The sequence below is a fragment of the Lupinus angustifolius genome, chromosome LG19, assembly GCF_001865875.1.
Source record: "Lupinus angustifolius cultivar Tanjil chromosome LG19, LupAngTanjil_v1.0, whole genome shotgun sequence".
NCBI classification, from domain to species: Eukaryota; Viridiplantae; Streptophyta; class Magnoliopsida; order Fabales; family Fabaceae; genus Lupinus; species Lupinus angustifolius.
Genome location: NC_032027.1, coordinates 4,087,910 through 4,112,540, shown reverse-complemented (window position 1 = coordinate 4,112,540; position 24,631 = coordinate 4,087,910). Strand labels below are relative to the sequence as shown.

General features: G+C 32.4%; 2 protein-coding genes and 1 long non-coding RNA gene across 4 annotated transcripts; 1 reads left to right on the top strand and 2 right to left on the bottom strand.

Moving 5' to 3' along the window:
• On the top strand, positions 4,957-24,364 carry LOC109334765. The gene is made up of 3 exons (XR_002106142.1): positions 4,957-5,076; positions 17,946-17,950; positions 24,353-24,364. It is a non-coding gene; the product is annotated as an uncharacterized LOC109334765 (long non-coding RNA).
• LOC109334763 (fasciclin-like arabinogalactan protein 15) lies at positions 4,975-8,075 on the bottom strand. Of its 2 annotated transcripts, XR_002106141.1 has the most exons (3): positions 6,593-8,074; positions 5,162-5,282; positions 4,975-5,063 (listed from the first exon to the last, which is right to left on the bottom strand). XR_002106141.1 is itself a non-coding variant. In XM_019570693.1 (2 exons), exons 1-2 carry the CDS (start codon positions 7,908-7,910, stop codon positions 5,227-5,229), a joined length of 1,374 nt encoding a protein of 457 aa, XP_019426238.1. In that variant the 5' UTR covers positions 7,911-8,075; the 3' UTR covers positions 5,201-5,226. The 2 variants fall into 2 exon arrangements, 1 of the variants encoding a protein (XP_019426238.1); XM_019570693.1 differs by lacking the exon at positions 4,975-5,063 and having other exon boundaries at positions 5,201-5,282; positions 6,593-8,075.
• LOC109334764 (E3 ubiquitin-protein ligase RHF2A-like) lies at positions 10,919-15,263 on the bottom strand. Its single transcript, XM_019570694.1, has 7 exons — positions 15,160-15,263; positions 13,381-14,128; positions 13,204-13,312; positions 12,868-12,989; positions 12,572-12,679; positions 12,113-12,480; positions 10,919-11,253 (listed from the first exon to the last, which is right to left on the bottom strand). Exons 2-6 carry the CDS (start codon positions 13,416-13,418, stop codon positions 12,165-12,167), a joined length of 693 nt encoding a protein of 230 aa, XP_019426239.1. The 5' UTR covers positions 13,419-14,128; positions 15,160-15,263; the 3' UTR covers positions 10,919-11,253; positions 12,113-12,164.

The following is a 24,631-nucleotide window of genomic DNA, read 5'->3' as shown; positions in this document are numbered from 1 at the left end:
TAAGAGGTCAACAAAATTTGACCAACTTTCAAAATATATCACTCCTACAATGCATACAACAAATATATAATCAATATGTCATCTTCAAAAAAAATATGAGGAACAACAATAAAAACTCATCAAACAATGACTTTCGAAAAACCTATAAAAAATATATATTGAAGCAAAAAAAAGTATAAAACACAAATAACAGAAATATAACAAATACATATTGAATAGAAAAAAGTATTAAAGTTGACATTTTTAAGGTCAACAATGTGGAAATATCACCACTGCTGGAAAAAGGAAGAAGATGACAAAAGTCATCTTACCAAAAACTTTCAAAGACCGATGCATATAACAAACATAAATTCAGTATTTCAAGAAACATAAATAAATATGCGAACAACTACAAAAAGTCATCAAACAATGACATTGGGAACAACCTATAAACAAATATATTATTGCGGAAATTAGCATGAATTATACCTCCATTCATTGATTTTCTAAGTGTCCATAAGGATCACTGTTATACAAAGAAGAACCGAGTTGCTTGTGTTACAAGCAAACGGCAAAAATAGAAAAATAACAACCCCTGCCTTAACTAATTTTAACTAACTTAGCCCAAGAGAATTAAAAAGATTATAGCCAAAAGAATGCTCATGCAAAATATTAAAATCAAGGTGAAATCTGAATATGATCCAAGGGATAGGATTGGTGCACCAATAGCAGTTCTGACCCATGTCTGGTGCAGAGCTTCAAGCCAAATCTGGTGCGCCAAGATAGTGCGCCCAGGCCTGGTTTGATGCATCACTGTCATAGGCCAAAGCTCGTGCGCCAATATAGTGCGCCCAGGCCATGCCTGATGCCTTAAGCTGATGCGCCCATGCTGTGTCTGGTGCATAGCTGACCAGGTCTGATGCATCACACTGATGCAGGTGCGCCAAGGCTTGATGCGCCTAGTTGCTGTCTGATGCATCATGCTGATGTAGATGCGCCAAGGCTTGATGCGCCTGGTTGATGTCTGATGCATCACGCTGATGCAAGTGTGCCAAGGCTTGATGCGCCAGGAACAAATTTGATGCGCCAGAGCTCCTCGGTCACGGTCTAGGCCAATACCCATCATTCCTCGGTCATGATCCTGGTTCCCTTGGTCATGAGCCAAAGTTCCTCGGTCAAAAGCAAAAAACTCTTGGTCAGTATTCAAGCTAACATGGTTAATGACACAAGCATGGTTTGTTTGGTTTACCTGGTTGCCTTGATTTACTTTTAATATATATATTGAAGCAACAAAGTATAAAAGACCAATGCATGTAACAACTACAGAAAGTCATTAAACTGTGACCTAAAAAATATATATTGCTGGAACAGGAAGAAACAATGACCTTCGTAACACAAATGCATGTAACAAATATATATTGAAAATCACATTTTTAAGAAACAAAAATGTGAATATAGATCGGATCTAGAAAAACTAAGATGGTGATCCATAAAAATGAAAAAAAGGAAGAACTTTTGAATACAAAGGTCAAAGTTTTGGTAAAAAAAATGTCATTGAGTATAGTTCAAAGGTAAAATTTTGACATCTTGAATATTCAAGATCACATTTTTAAGACAAAAAATGTGAATATAGATGGGATCTGGAAAAAGTAACATGATGATCCCAAAAAATGAAAAAAGGAAGAACTTTTGAACGCATGTTAACACAAACTCAGTTACCATTGATCAAAGGTAAAACCTTTGCAAACATAACCTTAACAAAAACTCAGTTACCTTAAGTAGATGATTGAAGATGTATAGAAATGTGAATAACAGTTAAGAGGTATAAGAGTTAAGGCGTATGGTGTTTGGAGACGAAGAAGAAATGAATGGATTCTGGAAGTGATAAGGGTGGAGAGAGGAGGACAACTAATAAATATGGTAGGCTGTAAATCAAATTTGAAACGTTTTCAACTTTGGTACACAATTTTAAAGGCTGAACTTTATTATGCTTTTTGAAAGGTGTGTGTAATAATATCAGTGAAAGGTGAAAGGTGTGTGTATAAAAATGGGTTTTGTATTATTTTTTAAGGAAAAAATGGGATAATAAAGGTGAAGATGAGAGAAGAAGAAATGAATGGATTCTGGAAGTGATAAGGGTGGAGAGAGGATGACAACTAATAAATGTGGCAGGTTTTAATTCAAATTTGAAATGTGTTCAACTTTGGTACACAATTTTAAAGGCATAACTTTATTATGCTTTTTGAAAGGTGTGTGTAATAATATCAGTGAAAGGTGAAAGGTGTATATAAAAATGGGTTTTGTATTATTTTTTAAGGAAAAAAATGGGTTTTACAATTTTGTACCAAAAAACTCCAAGTGTCAAGCAAGGAAGATGACTAATACGGTAATAATAGCAGTCCTTTCCATTCTTAATAAGATAGTAGATAACATAATGTTTTTTCTTCCTTTTATCTAGTGCCCCCTTTGTTCAGTTTTTTTGACGTGTCCTCTCTTACTTGTTACTCTCTGATTTAAAGGATGAAGCCCATCAACTTTTCCTTAAAATTGGGTAACCACCCTTAACTCTCACATAGTGATTCCATGACTTCAGAAACCACCTTAAGTTGTTATTTCATTATAAAACTGACAAGTTTATTTCTCATTTTCGAATTAAATATTAATATCTATTTTTATTATTAAAAATCAGTTTATGAGTATTTACCATAATGAGTTTTATTGCAAATAAAATGATAAAATAAATTAAAGAAAATGAACTATAATGTTACTATAAACATATGAACAATGTAGTGGTCAATAAAATGAGGAATTGGTGATTAAATTTAAAGGCCAAACTTCTAGCCCATCCAGATTTTTTTTTAACCAATGTTTACTATAACAAGCTATACACAAACTTTAACATCATACATAGAAATATTTCACAAAATAACTCTAATAAATATATATTACAGTCTATTTTAAATGTTGAACAATGGACCGGATAAAAGTGGGTATTCACACCAGTCTAATAAGAGAACAAGATATTGAATATCACTCGTTATAACAAGATACGTCCAGCATAAAAATTTTGTCTAGACATTTATCATTTGTCTTATTTGCTTTGATATTTTTGTGAAGATTGATTATGCTCCTCCTCACGGGTTATATACCAATAGGCTATTTACCTATTAAATTTGTTATTACTTCAATACCCATCGTTTCCCATCACCACATTGCTGCTCTTTAGGTTCCTTAATATTCTCTCTATATGTCTAAATCTGTCATTTTGCTTTATTATGTTGCTAGTATGATAGGTATTTTTAGGCTCCTATATCATATATCATTATTAGTATGGTAGGTATATTTTGGTTTGAAGAGCATTCTCTTTTCTCGTAGTTACCAACAAGGACGAACTCGGAAGATATAAGAAGGAAATATAAGTATGCGTTTATTAAATAGTTTTGAAAAATGTAGTTTTTTTAATATAGAAAAAATACTATATACATATAACCAATTGTAGACAATGCCCCACCTTAATACCAAAAAATAAGTGCGGTAGGTATTTATGCTCTTTGTTATGTTCAACGAATTTTTCTTTCCTTCAGAATAATACTTAAAAAATGTTAGGAATAATTTGTTGGGTGATCAACTAATAATATTAGAGAAAAATATATATACACTGACACGGTAAGAGTTCTTTACACTGTTATTGCATCATTCAATCTTCATCTTCAATGATCATTAACTTTTCAGAAAATAATCCAAATGAACAGTAGATGCACTGACTGTGTATACATCGTTACACTGTCAGTACATAGATTTAATCCTCATAATAGTATAGTATAGTTTGGGACAGCTGGTAAAATATGTTTCATACAAAGGCATAAACGTGACATTATATTAGAGGCTTATATTGAATATTTATATACTGACCGACACCATTAGAGGCCTATCATGAAATAACCCTAACCAGATTTACTTGATAAAAAAGAAATTAAGCATGCATTTGTCACCAAAGCTTAGCAAAGGTCATTTATTTACTTTATTCTAATCTTTAGTTGTGAGGTCCATTTCATTATCAATTTTTCAATATAGTCTTTAGCTATGAGGTCCATTTCGTAGATGTGAAGTTGTAGCAAAGAAAATGAATTTGGAAGCCACGATAATAAAAAAAAAAGTGTATTATGTATGATTATGGTTCACATGCAAACTAGGAACAAAAGTTAGAGTACGGAAAATTCACTATCAACAAACTTAATCCCTTAAATATTATCTCTAATAATTAAATTTTTCCAAAGATTAAAATGAACAAGACTAAGGTGACATTTGAAATGCATGTCATGTGACATTAGATGCATATGATGAAATAATATTACTTGAATCTTCCCTACACTAAGGCTTTATTTAGGAATGTGATTTTGGAAGGGAAATGAAGTAATGACTTCATAAAGTATTCCCCTATTTTGAGAGTTTGATAAATGAGAGAAAAAGATTTTTTGAAGGATTTCTCAAACTCTAAAATCCTTCAGTTTTTATAATTCTCTCAATTTAAGGATTTTCTGAAGACAATATAAAAATGTCTAAATATTTTCATTAAAATTATATAATTATGTATTATTGTCAATTTCTCATTATTAATTATATTTTTAAAGACAAAATAAAAAATATTCAAACAATAATATTAGTTTACCCTTCTATTTAAATTTTATACTCCAAACAAGAGAGAAAATTGTCTTCTTTTCCCCTTTCCTTCATCCTCTTCCTAATATGTTGATCCCTCTTATTCCTTTTCTCTTATAACTCTCAAACATAACCTAAATTGATAGAGATAAGAGCTTTTGAGAGACTAAGTTGGTTTATGGTGAATATTTGATGTTTTATTCATGCAACCCGTGATGAAGTGTCGTATTCCAAAGGTTATTTATGCATACATGGTCAAAGAATAAATATAAAGTAAAATTTATTAAAAAATGATGGGTAATTACAGTATGGAACAAAATGACAGAAAATTTGTTAATCTTCTGTGAGTTTCCACGGAAATCCTGCCAACTTAATCCCTCTCTCTGATTATAGATTCACTTTTATTGAAATTGATTAATCTACATCTGCATAATGCATGTGAAAAAGTTGTGCATTAGAACAGAATGTCTGTGATACAAGTAAATGAAATAAACCAAAGCTAATATAAAGTTGGTGAACTTACCATTCTTCATGTTTACATTGATTCCCTTTTTATTTTTTCAGCGATTAGTTGAAAAATCGATTTCATTAGCAGGCTTGTCCAAAAGCTCCAAGCACACTACATGTCACTTCAATCAATTTCCCTGTCACATGCATTAGGTGAAATAGTGTTAAAGTCAACAAATAAAAGAATATCAAGTAACCAATATTTATATTTTATAGCATGATTGAAGACCACAGATTTTGTATTTATGTTTTTATATCCCTCCTAGAAGAATATCAAATAATGAATATTTAAAAGGAAAAGGGTAAGCAAAAGAATATGCTAAGTTGACTATAAAAATCAGATACAGAATGAAACAATATAGTAAAGGGTGTAAGTGTGTATATAGTAGTCAGGCACAGACTGTTTTGGCACCTAATTCGGCTGGTGGGGAAGTAGTAGAATATGGCTTAAAGCTTGTCATCCTGAATATTTTGTATATGGTTTAATCACATGGACTACTTGAGAGTTAGGACAAATAAACAAGCTAATCATACCAAGAGAAATGAAATTCATTAGAGAACACCCTTTTCTCACAATGTCTAGTTAGTATGTGGATGGTTCACGGTTCAGACTCTTACCCAGTACCTGAGAGGACAGTATTATAAACTAACAAAGAAAACATCACATGCAAGAGTAAGGATTCTTTCCATTAATAGAGAGACAATACCACAAAAAATAAAAGAAACAATAATATGGTAAGACAATTTTATCTTTTTACATACGATATAATGACACTTTTGTCATTAGAAACACATGTAAAATCATGTACTTAATGGAGAAGATCCTTGTTTCACATGCAATAACACTTATATCCCTTATTTAGGAAAAGAATCCTCTCCAATAATGGAGAGCTCCTATCACTTAATTTTTTTATGTTGCTTTTTAGGTACTTGCCTCTCCATTAACGGAAAGGATCCTAACCCCTCATTTATAGGAGAATACATTTTTATACTTAAAACTAAAAGAAAATAAAACACTCTCCTCTCTAGTACTTGAGAGGAGTCCGACTCCGTCTATAGTGGCTCCCACCGTTAACAATCTCCTATTCTTAATCATCATAGAGCATCCTATGATGCACATACACACACAGCTCCTTAAAAACTAGGTGCTTTCAACCCAAAATTACCTATCCCACAATCAGAAATTTGAAGCTAATAAAATGTAACAAAAGTATCAATGAAGAATTTAACTTCTCAATATGATAAAAGGTCACATGAATCACTTAAACTCCCATGGTAAAAGGTCAAGTTTCAAATTGTACCCTGCAATTACAATTGCAGCTGCAAAAATTACCTTTCGATGTCAACGCAACAGCATCACAATTGTAGCAACATTGGCCATATTTTCCCACAATTACAGTAAACTCAACATAAATCAAGCATGGTATTCAAAGAATGATGATTATACCTCTCCTTGGTTTAGAAACAACTTTAACAAGTGGAGTTGTTGCTGTTGTTTTCTCAGTCTTAGACTCTTCCTCCTCCTCCTCCAAAGGGAACAAAACCCCATCAATCCCCTGCACAGAAATCCTTCCATCCGTATAAATATCCGGATCGAACAAATACGCCGATCCATCACCATGCCCGAACTTAACCGAACCATCAGCCTCCTGAGCGATCACCTTATGCGGCAGCCGCAACGAATCGTATCGAATTTTCCCGAACCTTCTAACCGCATTATACATACTCTCTTCAGTTTGATACTCCGGAATTATATGATAATACATTATCTGTTCGGGTGCTCCAGGTTCACTCAATTGTTCGGTTGTTAATTTCGCCATAGCTTCATCGTTCGGCGCTAACACCGTTAAAACGTAACCCTCCGATACTAACCGCCCCATCTCCGTCGCTAACGACGTTAGGTTAACGAGAATATCTGCCATCTCGTTGTAACCGCCGTAATGTAACAGAGTTTGAATGAAATCCTTTACCTGCCGCTCTCCGTTGAAGTGGTGGCGCGCACCGCCGGGTCCAGGAGCCGGAGCCGGCGCGATTGACGGACCTGGAGCTAACGCATCGTAGATCGGGAGAACAGGAGGCGCTCCGGCGGGTACCGGAGCTGATTTCTTCAAGCGGTGGGTTCGAGGATCTACCTGCGGTGCTCCCTCCGGTAGTACCGCCGCGATGGCGCGGAGGTTGCGGCGGCGGTTGAAATCTTCTTGTACAGATCTAGGAATCAGTAACTGGTCAATGCCGTGGATAACGCCGTCTGGGCGGATAACATCATCCGGCCGGAGCACGGCGGCGGAGTCAACAGTCTTGTTGCCGGAAGCATTATCCCTCAAATGAAGATGATGTTCACCAGCCAGTGTCTCATATCTCACGGCGGCGGCGGCGGTGGTGGTGGTTGGCCAGTGGTTGTCAGCGATTATTCTAGTGGGAATAATGTGAGACATGAGAAGCGTTTGAAGAGAGTTAAGGTTTCGTGGTTCAAGCAAGAAACGCTTGAACTCAGGGTCAAGGTTTCGTTCCAATGCATTGTTTCTTGGTGCAAAGATAGTGATGTTGTAGTTTCCAACAACCTCTTCAAGTTTCTGTAGTAGGAGTGCTTTCTCAACGAGTTCAGAAAGTTCTGTGTAATGAGAATCGAGAAGCGCAACAAGGATGGAGTTTGAATTGATTTGAGCAGAAGAAGAAGAAGGAGGAGGAGAAGATGATAAAGAAGATGAATGAAATGGTAAGAGAGTTAGAAGAACAAAGATGAAGATGGAGATAGAGGAACCCATAATGAAGATGGTGCTGTAAGGAAGAAGAGACAATGGTGAAGGTTTAAGGTTTGTTATGAGTTTAGGGAAAGTGGGTAAAGTGAAGTGAGAAGTATAAGTATGACAATGAAGTATGGTTGGTGAGTTTATTTCACTCTGTTTATTTTGTTGTTTATTCAATGAGTTTTGCTTAGCTTAAGGAATATGTTTGTGTAATGGAACTACAACCACGTGTTCTTTGTCCTTTCCAGCTTGCTTATATTATGGATTTGCAGTATACTGTCGTGTGGGTAACTTCACTCAATTCAGACGGTATAGCTTTGCCTTTAGGGTGAATCAAAGTTGAAGGAAAGTTTTTCAGACGTAATCAACAGTCGTACATATCAGTCCTAGTGATCGGTTGGTCGTTGAGCATCTTGACACTAAGATGGAATAATTATAAATATTACTCTCATCAATCAAATAATTAATTTTTTAATTATTTTATAAATATAATAGAGTTTTATATTACTAATAATTTTAATAATGTATGAATGAGAAATGTAGCACATCCTAAAGGATACTATTCTTTAAGTGGCTGGACGTATGAGGGGGCCATATGTAAATTGATGAGTTAAGATATTTTACATTGATGAAAGAAGAAATAAATATTTCAAAAATAAAATAAAATACAACTTTTAATAACACATTTATTCTTTTAAATACAATAAAATTATATTTTTGTTATTAAAAAATGAATGAAAAAACATGTATTTTTCTCTTCTTTAATAGAGATAATATTTGTTTGGAACTGATTTGATGTTTCTCATCAGACATTACTAGCTCACACCTCTACGGCTCTACCTCTTTTATGTTTCTTTTCAAGCCAAGCCAAACCCACCATTTCTTTTCTATTTATCTGTGTAAATATATAAACTAGTATTTATATGGTTATGTTTTGCAAGAATTGTTAGAGGTTCAATTTATGCTTTGTGAATGAAACTTTTTTAATGATGTAAGTGAAGTACATGATTGGTACCTATGAAAAACCAGCAATTGCATCCCTCTAAATTTTTTCTCTCATGTCTCTGCCCATGTCAAAAAGAGAGATGAAAATAGAATATAATTGACCTGGTCATCATTTTTGTAAGGTCCATTAAATTTGTTTTCCCTTTCTTTCTCATGACATGATAGAAAAACAAAATCCTATAATATGAGAATGAACATGGTATAGGCACGTTAATTAGTTATACCATATATATTAATGAAAACCCAATTCAGACAACCTAATTTGAAGTATGAAACTCTAGAGTAGCCACATAGAATAATAGAATGGAAGAACCAAAGATCTTGTTTTAACTTAATCAAGACAGAAGAGGTGAGATAAAAGGAGCAGAGCCAAAATGTGCATGTTGTTGTATGTTAAAAGGCAACGTAATAATGAGGGGATCACCTATCCCCAAGAGTATCTCATTCTCTGTCCCAAGTCAATCATATATTAACACATGAAGAAAATAAAAAATTTAAAAGCAAAAAGTAATAAAATAAAATACTTTGATTAACTTGAGACATAAAATGAGACACCATTTATAACAAGTGATCTTCATCCATGTAATAAAGGAGACAATCTAGGAAAGTGTCGGTGTCGGAGACAGTGAATGGAGCATAGAAAAATAGGCTCATTTTGTTGGAAATAGCTTCATTCAATTTTATAAGCTCCTTTTCTATGAATTTTCGTGCATGACCCGTGATTGTCACAAAAGGGAAAGTTTCTTACTATTCCCTTCCTTTCTCAACAACTAAAATTTAGAATCATGCTATGCCCTCAATAAGAAACCTATGACTTCCCTCGTGCGGTGGTTCCTTTGTCAATTGTCATGTCGATTTCACCCTCCCATCTTAGTTTAGCTTGCATGCATCAACCATCCACATTTATTTTATTTCACTTCATATACGTAACCATAAGGTATAAATTAAGTAATATGGGTTATTATGATATTTACTATCCAACCTCATTGGTTCCTTCTCCATGATCCAAATGTAAAGATTCAAATACTAGAACATTTTTGTGATAACGTTCTATACATCTACTTTTTCTAGATGTCATTATGTAAGAGCTTTGTACCTCTCTTTAGTAACGTATAATTTTTATTTGTTACACTTACCTTATTGTTTGTATTCATATAACTTTAAGGAGAATATCATGTTCCTCTTTGCCACATGGGAGGAGAATTAGGTTTTAGTCTGAAACATTTACATCATAATAAGGTAAGCTTTCTAATGAGAGTTTTTATTCATAGGTAAGATCCAAACTCATTTTTTTGTGAAAAGGAAAAACAAACAAGTACGAATAGAACTAAATCAAATAATGGAACTTATTTAAGGTCTTCCCTCTTGACTGTATTCTCTAATAGCAAGGACGGAACTAAATGAGTAAGGAGCCAAACTTTAACAATTGTTAAGCAAAAATTAAGTGTAATTAATTTCTACTGTAAATAATTATCCAAAAGTATAATTTAATGATAACATAGCGACTACTTTTTATATAAAGAAAAAAATATAAACATTGGTGCACTTCATTTTGACCATTGAAATTATAAGAAATTTGGAATGAAGGACAAATATATCATATAAATGATACAAAGGCCATGAATACCCATTTAACTTTAAACGCGAGAGAGTAGCATAAGGATTTAAAAGAGTGAAAAATATATCATATAAATAATATGTAGTAAACATTTGTTTTTAGGGTACCCTAATCACCCAAACCTAGTTCCATCCCTATCTACTAGAAACTTCATAAAATTAAAATTGATATATTATACACTTTCTTAACAACATCACCATCACAATCAAAGGAGGCTCACCAACAAAACATTGGTCAGTGGTACAAAACTCTATTGAATCTCCAAGGTTGATGGTTCGATTCCTCGGAACGATATTTGTTGGGAATCCTGAAAGGGATTAGTTTCTTATCCAAAAATTACAACTATTATATAAATCCTCTAAGACTTTGTGGAGGCAACCAAACAATATAATTCCTCTACAAAATAAGCTAATGCAAACATTGAAATATACAAGCATCTAAATTTTTTTCTTCTTTTTTTGGAACAATCCACATCTACTTCTAGAAAAGTATAAGGACAAATCATGAACTTAAGTTCATCGAATTTTGAGTTGAGTACATGCCACTTCCAAAAATCTGTCCACACAGATACTTCAAATCTTTCACTGTTCCCGGAATAAAATATATACATGAAAGCAATACATTTTTAGCATTCAGTTGTCTTTCATATCCTAAATTTTATTCAAACGAGAACATAAAATCATGACTATCTCCAAAGTATATGCTCCTCAGCATGTCATATCAGGTCAATCAATTAGCCTGACAAAAAAAAAACACCACATAGATGAGTCATGACTCATGAGACCAAATATGTTACAAGCACCAAAAGGGATACAGTTAAATGAACTATTTCAGCCAAACAATATGCTTGCAATATTAAGCTTGTGCTGATAGATTCCTTTTGTTTTTACAGCTTGAAAAGCAGTTAAAACCATGCCAACTTAAATATCATGTTTGAGACTTATGACACCAATTCAGCTTCAAAACAAGTTACCCAATTCATATGCTTTATATTTACATGATAGCATGAACAAAAATGTGGAAACAAAATAATGGAAATGCAAAGCAAAAGTAGGAAATAGTGGTTTCTGTTGGTAATATATTAAAGAACGTATTCAAAAGCTTGACGGGTTTAAAAGGGTGGTACAGTGCACGAGGCTTCTACCTGGTGGGATTTAAGGAGAGTATATAGATGTATACAATCTTATACAAGCAAATGAAGAGGTTGTATCTAGGAAAGAAACAAACTATTCGGATGTATCATGACATTCAAAATATTTCAGTTTAAAAACTGTTTCTAAATAAGTTTATTATCAATTTGTTTGTACCCTTAAAACACATCTTACTCTCCTTAGTCCCCCTTATCATCGTCTCACATTTGTTTGATTTGGTTAAGTAAAGAATGAAAATAATATCTCAACTCAGTTTGTAATACTACCAAGGTACACTCAACTCAAAACATCACTTCTACTAGGCATGCTTAATACTACCAAGGTACAAAGATATCTCTTGATGAAATTTATCATAAGAACCGAAATATCTATATAGTTTGCAAATAGAATGCAAGATTAGTTGATACAGTTCTGAACCTAGGGTTTAGACAAAGATCAAAGCTCACCTTCTAATATGACATGCTGAGGAAAGATGCATTAACAGAAGCAAAATAGTGGTCAACTTGAATGTGAGCCAGCAGAACAAGCAGCTGGAGTATTGTTATTATGTGAAAAGTTCTCTCGACTGCCTTCAACATTGTTCTGGTTGCTCGACCCGTCTACAATAGAGCGATCCTCCAAATGATTTGACAAAGAAGTACCCACAACTCTATTATTTTCTCTAGTTTGAAGGAATTCCACCAATCGGGATACACTAGCAATGCCAACATTTGCCTCACTCCTAGCTTCTGAACCAAATTCTGGCATGGAAGAAGTACGAGAGAACAGTCTCTCCTTCCATCCCTTCGTGCCTTTTGAAATTGAATCTTTGTATCTTACCCATGAAATATTTTAATATTGCATAAGCTGATTTAGACAAAATACAGAGTTAATATGCATGTCCACTATTTCCTAGAAAATAATATCTCATGGAGACTGCATTAAGTTTGGACCGTAGAGAATCAGAAAATGATTGGAATTCTGATGGCCCTGCTCCATCTTGGTTTACCGGTGAAGAATGAGCAGCAAAGCCTCTGCAAGCAAGAAAGTGAGATGTTTTATGGTCAAATGTCACTCCTACCCTTGTTCAACATCATATGTTAAGAAAAGAGGAAGGACAGATTCATCTGGTGATGCTGAATTGAACATTCAGCTATGCCAATAAATGTGTTCTTCCCCTTTTCTCAAGGTATACAACTAAAGGCTACAGATGGCATTTGACCTCAAAACAAAAATGTGTTCACATATCCCTTCCCTCCGACCAAGGTGGTGTGCTCTCCCCATTGCAGCAGCAGCTAAATGTTGAATTATTTGCTCTTCGAAATCAGTGTCACCCATGCGTAACTGCAGAATGAGAAATTTTACTAGCATTAATAGAGGGTGGCCCAATGCAAGAGCCCCCCACCTAGTGGGGTACGGGGAGGGTAGATATATGTAGTACAGTCTTACCCCACAAGCAGAGAGGTTGTTTCCAGGATTTGAACTCGTGATCTCATGATCACTAAATGGTAGAATTATAACACAAACAAATTAACACTCACACTGGTATATAACTGACCGGCTGGAAGTCAAAATCGCCAAAAGCAGGGTGATGAAAAATAGCAGCATTTCTTGATGGTCTGTCCCTCAAGCTCCTTTCATGCTCTACCGCTTCGAACAATTCTTGACTACCATAGAATGCTTAAAGTTTAATAACATTATCAAGATTACATCCGAGAAGTAAAATCATAGCAACCTAGAAGGATCCTTCAGTTTAATAGGTTGCCAACACATAGGACACTGGGAGCTTCTCTAACACCTACAAACAAGACATGGTAAGAACTCCAAAAGTATTAACTTTTCCATTTTCAATCATATAAGATATGGTTAATAGATGAAACCTCTGACGTATTAAGATATTAGAAAATATCTAGAACATTTTCGATCATATAAGATAGTGGACATGCTGTTTTATGCAATAACCGAAACTCACATTTATCTTGCATCCAAACTGGTAGGATTTTTCTTTCAAACTATTTGAATTGTTTGGCAAACGTGAAATTGAAGGTTCTAGTAAGAATGTTTTCTACTGCTAACTTGGTGTGAATATGATTTATTTATTTTTTAAATAGATATTATGCATTAAAGGATGTTCAATTAGAAATTACAATTGAAGGAAATTACTACAGGGGACTTCAATGGAAATCAAAACTGGCTCAAGTCAATGTAGATTCGATTCAGTTCTCTCTCTATCGCATAAAAGAACTTCTGACAACTTGTTGCATCATCAAGAAACCCAAACTCCCATACTCGGCTCAAGTGGTAGGGCTCTTCTCCTTCATAGAGGAACCAATATCAACATTGCTGGGTCACTTACCCCGCTCAACACAAAAATCCTCAAGGGATATGCTGCAAGCATCATCACAGGATTCTTGAATTCCCCCTTCAACAAAGGCTGCAGCTGATGTCATATGACTTTCAGTCTTGCCTTCCATATCTGGAACCTTTTACAAATCACCCGAAAAGTTCAGTCAGATGCAATATTTTACAAGTGTGAGTGCTTCTCTTGAATGCATAGCATTGTGAACAAGCAGAAAAGGAAATTCATTGAGGATCAATATCCAACAATGATTTCTATAAGTGAACTTAGAATCCAGATTCTACCTGGAATCACCCTTGTGGCTAGTGAACCAGGAAGAAGACAAGGAAATAAAGCATGACATACTAGCTCAATCCTACTTCCCAACTTGTTTGAACTGAGTGCATAATCTCTCCCTCAATTATTGCAACCACAATCCCCAACACACAAAAAATAAGTACCACCCGGTGCATGATAATCCCACCTATTAGGGTTTGGTAGAGTATATATATGTCGCTTAACCCACAAACAGACTGGCTATTTCCAGGATTTAAACTTATAACCTTGAGGTCACAAAGCAACAATCTTACTGTTTTACTCACGCTTAATCCCAAACAATATCGATTACAAGAAAACAAAATCAAATAGAATTACTGAAGAATCATGCGCAACAAATGAAAAATGAAACAAACAAACAAGGCCATTATCAAGCCAAGAGTTTATAAGTAACAATATGCAACCCCAACAAAGCTTCATAAACTCATCATGGAAGGGTTGAACGTACTTAGAAAATAACTTCCAACAGTGATATTTTTCGTGATATCTGAAATTTAATTTATAAGTTTAATACATACATACATACATATATGTATCATTCCTGTTTCAAAAAGTGTTCCTCAAACATGTTATCATCCTTAACAATTATCCAGAAAATCTATGATGGAACATCCATCATATGAGAAAACCAGCTTTAATCACAGAAATAATATCATCATTCATGACTATATTGAACTTAACAAAAAGAACACAACTTTGACATTTCAGAGCAAAAGGGGCATCTAAGGACGCAATCAAAATCAACCCCAGACAAAAAAACTAAAAAAAAAGGATTTTTTTGAAAGTTTAGAATAACAAATTGTAAGAGAGAATTTATCAAATTTCAACAAAATACTTTACCTCTATAGAGAAAAGAATAAAGGGTCAGGAAATAGATAACAGGGCCATGAACATGAGATCGAAAATTGAATGTTAAATATCAAATATAGAAAACATGAATGAATTGAGAGAGATGAAAATGATGAAGAAGAAAAGGAAAAAAAGGGAATGAGAGTTGAAGTTTACCTTGACAAATTCCCTACCTCTGTCAGCATCAGAGGGGGAACCATATAAAACCCACGTTTTATTCCTTTACATATATACAATTTTTATTTCCATGCTTATCATCAACAATTCAACATCACTTTCCATTTTTCCCATCTATGTCCTCATTCTCCATTTTCATCCTTCTAAGTAATAATAACCTATGTAAATTAGTACATTATTCTTTGCTCTACCCATAATATATTTCAATGTGAGATAATCTCATTTGAGCTACAAACATCCATGATAGTGTCCTTAAAACTCAATTGCTTAAAAGGGAAGACAAAAAAAATGTATGAGATAGTCTATGAGTTTAGTAAAACTCATGGATAATCCATTATCATGTCATTATTTTTACCTAGTCATACTTTTACACTTTTTACGAGTTTAATAATTATATACTAGGCATCATTAGATCTCCAAGATCAATGGTTTGATTCATATAAGTGATACTTGTTGAAAGAGTAGTCACGAACCACGAAAGATGCATGTTACTTACTCAAAAAAGTGAAAAAATACATTTGATAATACTAAAAAATCATTATCTATTACATAAATATAATATAAATGAATATCGGATAATAAGTACCTCAGTCTTTTTTTTTGGTAAAGTGGAAACTAAAAAAGATATAAAGACTAGAATAAAGGAGTGAGATCCATGTCAAGATATTGCTGACAATCAGGCAGGACTATGGACCAGGTCTTGAACATTATTGAAGAGTGCCACCTTGCCATAAAGTTTGATACTTTATTAGCCTCTAACAATAAACTTAACATCAACAATCTAGTCTTGAGACATCAAAGTGCTAACTTTTATAACTACACTCAAAATATGGTTAAGGCGAACTTGGACGCCTTTTGAAATAATTTGAACAACTTTAAGACGATCATTTTCTAGGATGATCTTTTTAAAACTCAAGCTCCATGCAAGCTTCAAACTCTGCTTCATAGGCAAAAGCTCTGCTAAAATAGGTGAACCAACTCCAAAGTTGGCTAAAAAACCCCAACAACCCGTATGGTCACAAATAAGACCACCTCCTCATATTATATTTGATTTGAACCTCTGATGCAACTACCATCAGTATTAACCTTAATCTGACCAATTTCTGGATAATACCAATAACCACAAGAATATCCTCCTTTGAGACACCACCAAGACCCATATGGTGCAACTCTCAATAGTCTTGATGAGTATTGCGAGCAACAAGATTAATATCCCAAGATATTATGCTAAGAGTGGAGTTGTTCCTCCATCTCCACGCCCACCAAACCCCTACCAAAAAGAGTTGCCCATTGCGGTGAGTCAATTCTCCATTAACCATATCTGAAAGGACTGTGTCACTCAAAAAGAGGGTGTATTCATGCCAAGTCTTATTCATAACATGGAGGAGTCCCGACAATCTTTGAACATATGCATAAGATTCTCAACACCTTCATTGCATCTCATACAACTTGGCTTCATCGTCATGTTCCTCTTGTAGGATGGAAATCACATGTCTCAACTTAATGTCTCTAATCTTATCTTGCCCACTTGTATATAGACATGAGGATATAATGTACTATTTTTGTAAAATAAAATGAAAATAAAATATTATTTTTTATTTGTTGGCAAACACCGATTAATCCAAGACAAAGGGACATGAACTTTATGGGCAGAGGATCCTGTTCCCCTCTTGTAACATAGCTCATTAGAAGTAAACGCCTCATGAATACCAAACCACCCTTACACTTTAAAAATTCTTACATTGGCTTGCCTATTAAACTTTTTTTTATTCTATTCATTTTTCACTTAATGAACTTGATTCTTTGTAAACCAAATTTTGAAAATTATATGTAATATTATAGGAACTTATTTTTTCTCTGTACTACTTTTTTCTCTTAAATATCTTTCCCTAAAATATATGGAGAAAAAGTTAGATACCATACTAATTTCTAAATAAGCTATTCTCCTTATTCATTATTTAGTATTGTTCTAATTGGAATCCAAAAGTAACATAGTATATGTACCCCCAAAAAGGTAAACTAGTCTGCTATGAGAAACTATACATTTTGGAACCCAAAAATGTGTGTTATGTCTCATAGGCTAAGTTTTCCTACAATAGTTAGGAGTTTGAATCCTCAATCACTACTTTAGGGGTTCTTTCATAAACATCATCATAACTCAAAGATAAATCTCAAAATTATGCGTTCCTGATTAGATAACATATTATGTCCGAAAAGTATATAGAGAGACAATTGCAATAACATACTTTTTGGGAGAGAAAATGCGCTTATAAAAAAACTTATCCATTAGATACCAAGTAGTTTAGTAGGCCCATTGGATCCATTAAAACTATCCGATGCCTTATTAATTTTAGTAGGCGTAGTCATTAAAACTATCCAATGCCCCAAAATGAAAGACATTCTTGGGCCAACCTAATTAGGATTTAGGGGTGACACCGCCTCAAAATATTATTGAGCAACTTGTTGAAGTCTAAATCCAATTGGTTCTTTACAATAAATTAATTCAAAATAATAATTCTTTAATCGATTAGATTATGAAGATCACTATATTCAAGAAGGGTTTGAAACGAAATATTATATGCAACCAACTAAGACACAAGTACATGTGTCATGTGGTATGTTCCTACACGTACTCCACTTTCGCTATATGATTCACAGATCTCACGGGTGATTAAAGTCGTTTGGCTTGTTTTTAGGTCAGTGGCAACAACGTTAAGAGACACACAAATTTCATTTTCTTAGAAGTGTAGAAAAACAAATAATTAGAAGAGACAAAAGTTATAAACATGGGTGGGGTTTATGTAACGTTTGTGTATATAATAGAGGTCAGCATAATTTACATAAATATTGAAATTTAGTCATAAATAAAATTTAAATATTTATATAATAAAGTTATTATAACATTTTTTACTTTGCCTCTTCTACTTTGTACTTATAAATTATAGATGTGTTATGGTTATATCACATTTTATCATTCACTGAATTTCTATTTTTCATTTCTCACTTTCTAGCAATTCTTGTGAGGCTATAATTAACCACGTTTCCCATCAGCTTGAAACAAAGAAAGAAACAGAAAAAATCTATTGTCAAAAGAAAGTTGGGATATTTTAATTTGAGTAAGGTATGTTTTTTCGTATTAAATAAATCAATAGAAGGTACATTGAGAATTAGAGAGCTTCCAGAATACTTGATGAAGCACTGAAAAATATATTAATGTTATGCAAATTAAATACAAATATATAGGCCAATATTTTAATCAAACACTACTTTATTCTCTTCGTGCAAAATCAATTCATGAAGTATTAACAATAATTGGGTGCAGAAGTGTTTATAAATCATTTTCTAACAAATTATATAATAATGTTGATGTTAACAAAGGGAGAAATACACGCTCCCAAAAAGAATCAAATCCTAACTGATACGCAAAAATACCTTTTAATTAATAAAAGATGATCAAATACAATTGCACCGGCAACAGTATGGTGGACACCACCCTTAATATATATATATATATATAAATATAAAAGTAATTACTAATGTGATAATACTGTGAGAAGTGAACATTTATATAATAATTATTGGATCTTATTTAAACGACCAATATTAAAATATATATGCACATAATTAACATATGACTAATAACTATTTTTTAATCATAGTTATCCATGGTGGCTTATAAGACCTATATTTATTATTCTATTTTGTACGAGAATTCTTCTGTTTGAGTCATCCCTATATATATTAAGGTTTCAAGTTTGCCCTCTAACAAATCAATATATTTTGATTAGTTTTGTAAATTACATTATTTCCCTAATCAATCGAAAGCAATGATGAGAAGTAGGTAAAAGTCTTGAATCGGTGTATTAGCAAATCGAGAATCCATTTCAAGAATTAACCTTTCAACCTCGTGAGAATCACAAGTTTGAGACAAATTAAAAAAGTTCCCTAAAAGCCCAACCATAACCAATAGGATCATATGTCTAAAATAAGTATGTCTTTATATCTCTAATTAATTATCTTAATATAAGTAATATAAAAATATTATTTTATGTTTTTAAATTTTTTCTTTTTAATTTAATTTGGTATTACATTTTTATTAGATCGAAATAGGAATGTGAGACATATGAAATATCCAACCATCAACATTAATCTTCATTTAAGGAGGATTCCAAGGAGATTAAATGATTGATGATTGAACAACTTGCTTATAAAAACATTTGATATGGATGAAGAGGTCATGTGAAGATCTAATTTATCCTGAATTAAGACAATAATTTTACAAAAAAAATAGTTTCAGATTATTTTTTGTAGATTACTGTTAGTGTCAATTTATATGCTCGTTATACTACTCCCAAGTCAACTACCAAACAAATTTTATTAATTTATACAAACAACTTTATACTCATCATTATAATATGTTATCTAATTAAGAATGACTCTTCTTACAAACATAACTCAAATAGTAAAGTTTGTTTTTAATCAAATTTTCATCAAATATATCTAAGAGAAAATAGTATAAATAAAAGTAATATATATATAAATTATAGATGATATATACTGTGTAAAAAATTTACACGTACAATACATAAATATTAAACAACATATATCCAAACACAACATATATTTTACCGTAGTAGTCTTGAATATAAGCTTTTCATCTTTACTTACTTTTGTCAACAAAATTATTATTAGTTACAATTGTAAAAGCTAGAGCTCTATCTTATTATTTTTGAATTCTTTTTAATTTAAAGCATTTCTTCACCAAGGAAATTGTTATAAAAAATTAGTTTTTATCCTTGTTGCTTCTGACTTCCTGGTGTATCTTCAATTCCTCTTCTTTTGCGTCCTTGTTAATATGCTTAGAAGTCAAAAGGAAAAGGTGGGGAAAATTATTCCATGTAAATTGTAATATTAGGGATGGATTATTTTATGTGTTTTTTATTGTTACACCATCATAATCATGTAAATAAAAGAGCTAAACATATAAAAAATATTATTAGTCGGTTTAGATAAAATTTATAAAATAAATCTTCTAAAATTTTATATTTATTTGTTTACTTTATATGACAAAAGATAATAATAAGATTCATTCCCTAAATTGGTCATGACAATGACCATCATACCAACCAATATCATTCAGCTTAGAAAATGTGCACTTCATTATAAAAATATATATCCTCCATTATTGCAACCGGCCAAACCGAATGCTAGTTGATTACTTGATTGTGTAATTTGTGTTGATAGTGGATTGTATTTTTAAATGATTTTATTGATGAAGTTAGAAGTTAAATCATTAAGATTCTTTTCATCTTATAACTACTATGTTACGTGGCATTCGCTCGGAATAATATTTTTTACTTTATGAGAAAAATACACATATTATCCGTGTATTTACATGAATAAGAGTATATATATTATTCGTGTATTCACATGGTTAATAACATACATGTTAGTTCGTGTAATGAGTATGTATATAGTAGTATCATGAAACTTTTTAAAAAGGAAAAAATTAAGAATGAAATTACATGTGACAAGTAATAATATATAGAATGAGTTTATTTTAGTATATAGTTAATAGATAGTTTTTTTTAGAAACGGAGGAAAAGAATATAGTTGTTAGGGTTTGAACCTGAACACTAGCACTTATTTTGAACATATGATTTTATTTTATTTAACCATCATGACTCAAATATTAATCTTATATCTATGTTTGTGGGAAAATGGGGCAAAGATAAAAAGAAAAAAGAACAGAATCAAGTCTACTATTGGCATTTGATCTTCCCATTTCTTGTGTTGAATTCTCATATTTCAATGCTCATTGAAATTCTGGCCACAATTAATGTGTAGAGTTTAGACATGTTGTGGTCCAATGTACATTGTATCTCACTTCCATTATGAGGTATGATCCATCAAATATTCATGTGTACTTTTATCACAACTATTACTGATTTGCTTCCACAATATCTGCCCTTTACTAATAATACTAGGATGGTTCACTCTTAACATTAATATTTTTATCTCAGGGCAATTGAATTTAATAATAGTGAGGGCCAAAATAATGTGTCAGAATAATTAAGGGGTGAAGAATAAGAGCATGCGCATCATTCTTCAACATCTCTTATTATGTGGACAACTTTGCATGCACTGTGCATGGCCCATGGTTGAAGCAGCAAACATTTTGATAAGGACTGGCTCTGAAGGTAGAAAATATTAATGTAATTATTAGAGAAATAAAATTGTGTAAAATATAAGAGTTTGAGGTAGATTGTGATAAGAGCCTATTCTCATGTTATGTTTGGTTGGGTAGGAAGAAGAAGGGAGAAAAAATGGTGATAGGAAAAAGAGAAGACAGTTGATTTTCCATTATTGAGATGCCAAGTGAAAAGGGAATAAATAAAAATCTGATGGCCCCACCAAAAATATGTTTTCCACAATTGGAGAGAAAACTCTAATATAATATTTTTCATGTGTTTATTTCTTCTCTTTTTATTTTTTCAAAAATGAAATTATATTTAAATGGTAAGATAGCAATGACATATATATGATATCTTTTTCTTTCCTCTTACCAAACAAGAGAAGAGAAAAAAATAATTTTCTTCCCATTTACTTTTCATTCTCTCCAAAATTTAATTAAAATTACTTTTTTCCTGCAACTTTTTTCATCTTATTTTCTTTGGAATGAGATCCTCTATCCCATCAAAGTTCTTGTCTCATGCCCCGGATCAATCGATATTTGCCAATAAGTCAAAAATAATATCTCATTTTAATTTTATTTTATTAAAAAAATATATTAATTCCATATATCTTGCTACAAGTGGAATGAGACAGGAATATAGATACCAAATTGAGATAGATGATTCTCATCCATTTTCTTTTCAGAAATACAACACAACATAAGGGAATGGGACATGGATAAGGATATACAACCCATTATAAAAGAAGGCCCACAAACATCAATTTTTTTACTATCTCTCCTAATCTCAAGTCTTGAACAAGCAATAGCAATTGAATAGGTAAAGAAATTGTACCTCGTGTACTCATGATTTGCACTAGTCTCTGATCTTGATTTAATTTTTTTTGTTAAATTCTCATATAGTTATAAAATTTAGATAAATCAGTTTCCTTATATTTCCCTCCGAGGTCTAAAAATGCTAGGATCAAGGCTAATTACTGGGTAGATTTTCATTTTGAGTAGTTGCAACAATGAGTTTAAATTGCAAGGAAGTGTGAAAAATACAAGGTAACCCACTTATGTAACAAATAAGTTGAGTTAAGCCATTATGAATGCTATATGAAAGAAAGAGTCAATGAATAATAAATGAAAAATTAGAATGGTATAAGAAAGAAATAATCAATCAATAATAAATGAAAAATTAGAATGGTATAAGAAAGAAAGAGTCAATGAATAATAAATGAAAAATTAGAATGGTAGAAGGTCAACATAGGACAAAGATCTCCTGTCCCAAAACCTTCCAGGTCAATCATATTATGCCATGTTAGTAAAAAAAATCAAATATTTATAATTTTATCAATTTTACTTCATTGTGATTGATCAGAGACGTGATTGAGAACATGGTTAGGGACAACAGATCCCCATCCGTCAACAAATATGGTACCCATGGCTAGACAAGTTGAAAGGACCACATGATCTCATAGGGGACAAATACTATAACGTGGATGATTTACACGCACGGGCCACCCCAATTTGGTTCACCTGGACCCTCTACTAACTAAAGGGGTAGCTTAGATTGGATAGTGACACATTATTACTACTTTGCATTGTAAAATTTCAACCACACTCATAAAGTTCAAATATATGTGGAAAGAAAAATCAGTGAAAGGTCACTTACACTGTTAGAAATTGATATCATAGGAAGCTCGTGATCTCTCCCTGATTTAATACCCATTAGCATCAAAGATTGTTTGTTCAGAAGTTAGCTAGTGTATCTACCTCAATATGACTTACACATGTTACAAAGGTATAGGTCAAAATCTTTGTAAAATAAAAACAATAAGAACAAGAGTAAGAATCTTCCTTCACTAGATGTTTCATGGTAAAACTTCATGAATATGATTGATTGTTTATAATATACTTCAATAGAAAATATGAGGATTCAACATTGTTACTTCCTTTACATTTTGAATGTTACTTTATTATATATATTTTTAAATAATCTCGGGTTTTTAAGTGAGATTTTGGCATTCTATACTCCAAATACTATTTTAAGAAAATAATATAATTGTCTCTCGACTTAAATATATTTTTAGTTCTTTAACTTTTACTCATGTAACTTTCATCATTTGACTTGTTTTCAAATGATTTTGATTCTCAAACTCCTTCAATTTTAAAACATTGCAATGTCAGAGGTGTATCTACCTAATGGTCAAGGTAACATAACTACATTGCTTTTGTTATTTTCTTAAAGTTAGTTTGGGAGTTGAATTTGCAAGGGGAAGAAAGAGAAATGGAAAGTTTGTGAGTCATGAAATATACTTGTGAGATGACTCCCAAGTCTTCCCTTTCCTTTCTTTCCCATCCAAAATCCAACTCCCAAATTAATCATGAGAAGAAAACTTGGTTAAGAGACGACCAACATTACACAACCAAATAGTTTGAGGAGTACATAAACCAACCAAAAATGAAGTTGAATGGCAAATTTTACATATAAGCAAGAGTTAATGGAGAAAAAGTACACCTTAGCCTTCTATCATATTCACTTGGCTTTAAATTTGTAATATTTGATATTAAAAAATCATTTTTTACATTCACTTTTCAAAAATCACATTTTTATAAGGCACTTAAATCAAGTATGAAAAATAATAAATCCTATTACAAAATGAGCCTTCAAATTTTCCTATATAGTGATGGATGTAACACATAACAAATAATATTTGGTAGTGATTTATTTTCAAGTGAAAATATCAATTATTATTTTATAAATGACCAAAAATTATTATTCAACAATCAATGAAATTAAAGTTGAAATGTTGGGTTTGAAGATAAGAGCTTCATAAATTCGAGCAATGGTTCAATCAATGAGACTGCAGATTCTCTTAAAAGAATCTCTATTAAAGGAAAGAATGCCAAACAAGAATACCCACACAGTAAAGTTTTCAAAGAAACTAAATCAGGATAAAATATTAAATATCAAATATAGCATTAGTTTGACAGAGGCCAGCTTAGCATAAAGTATAACTTTTTTTAACACAAAAGAAGTATTTTGCACACAATTTTAAACAACCTGAACTTGTTAACAAATCAACAAATATATTTACTTGGAAAACG

Bases quoted from the DNA above. Each gene is read 5' to 3' on its own strand.
- LOC109334764 (XM_019570694.1), bottom strand. From the start codon at position 13,418: ATGTGTTGGCAACCTATTAAACTGAAGGATCCTTCTAG. The intron at 12,990-13,203 runs GTCAGTTATATA...CTCATTCTGCAG, and splicing joins GCGATTTTGACTTCCAGCCG to TTACGCATGGGTGACACTGA. The intron at 12,481-12,571 runs ATATTATTTTCT...TTCATGGGTAAG, and splicing joins CTTAATGCAGTCTCCATGAG to ATACAAAGATTCAATTTCAA.
- LOC109334763 (XM_019570693.1), bottom strand. From the start codon at position 7,910: ATGGGTTCCTCTATCTCCATCTTCATCTTTGTTCTTCTAACTCTCTTA. The intron at 5,283-6,592 runs GTATAATCATCA...TGCATGTGACAG, and splicing joins TGTTTCTAAACCAAGGAGAG to GGAAATTGATTGAAGTGACA.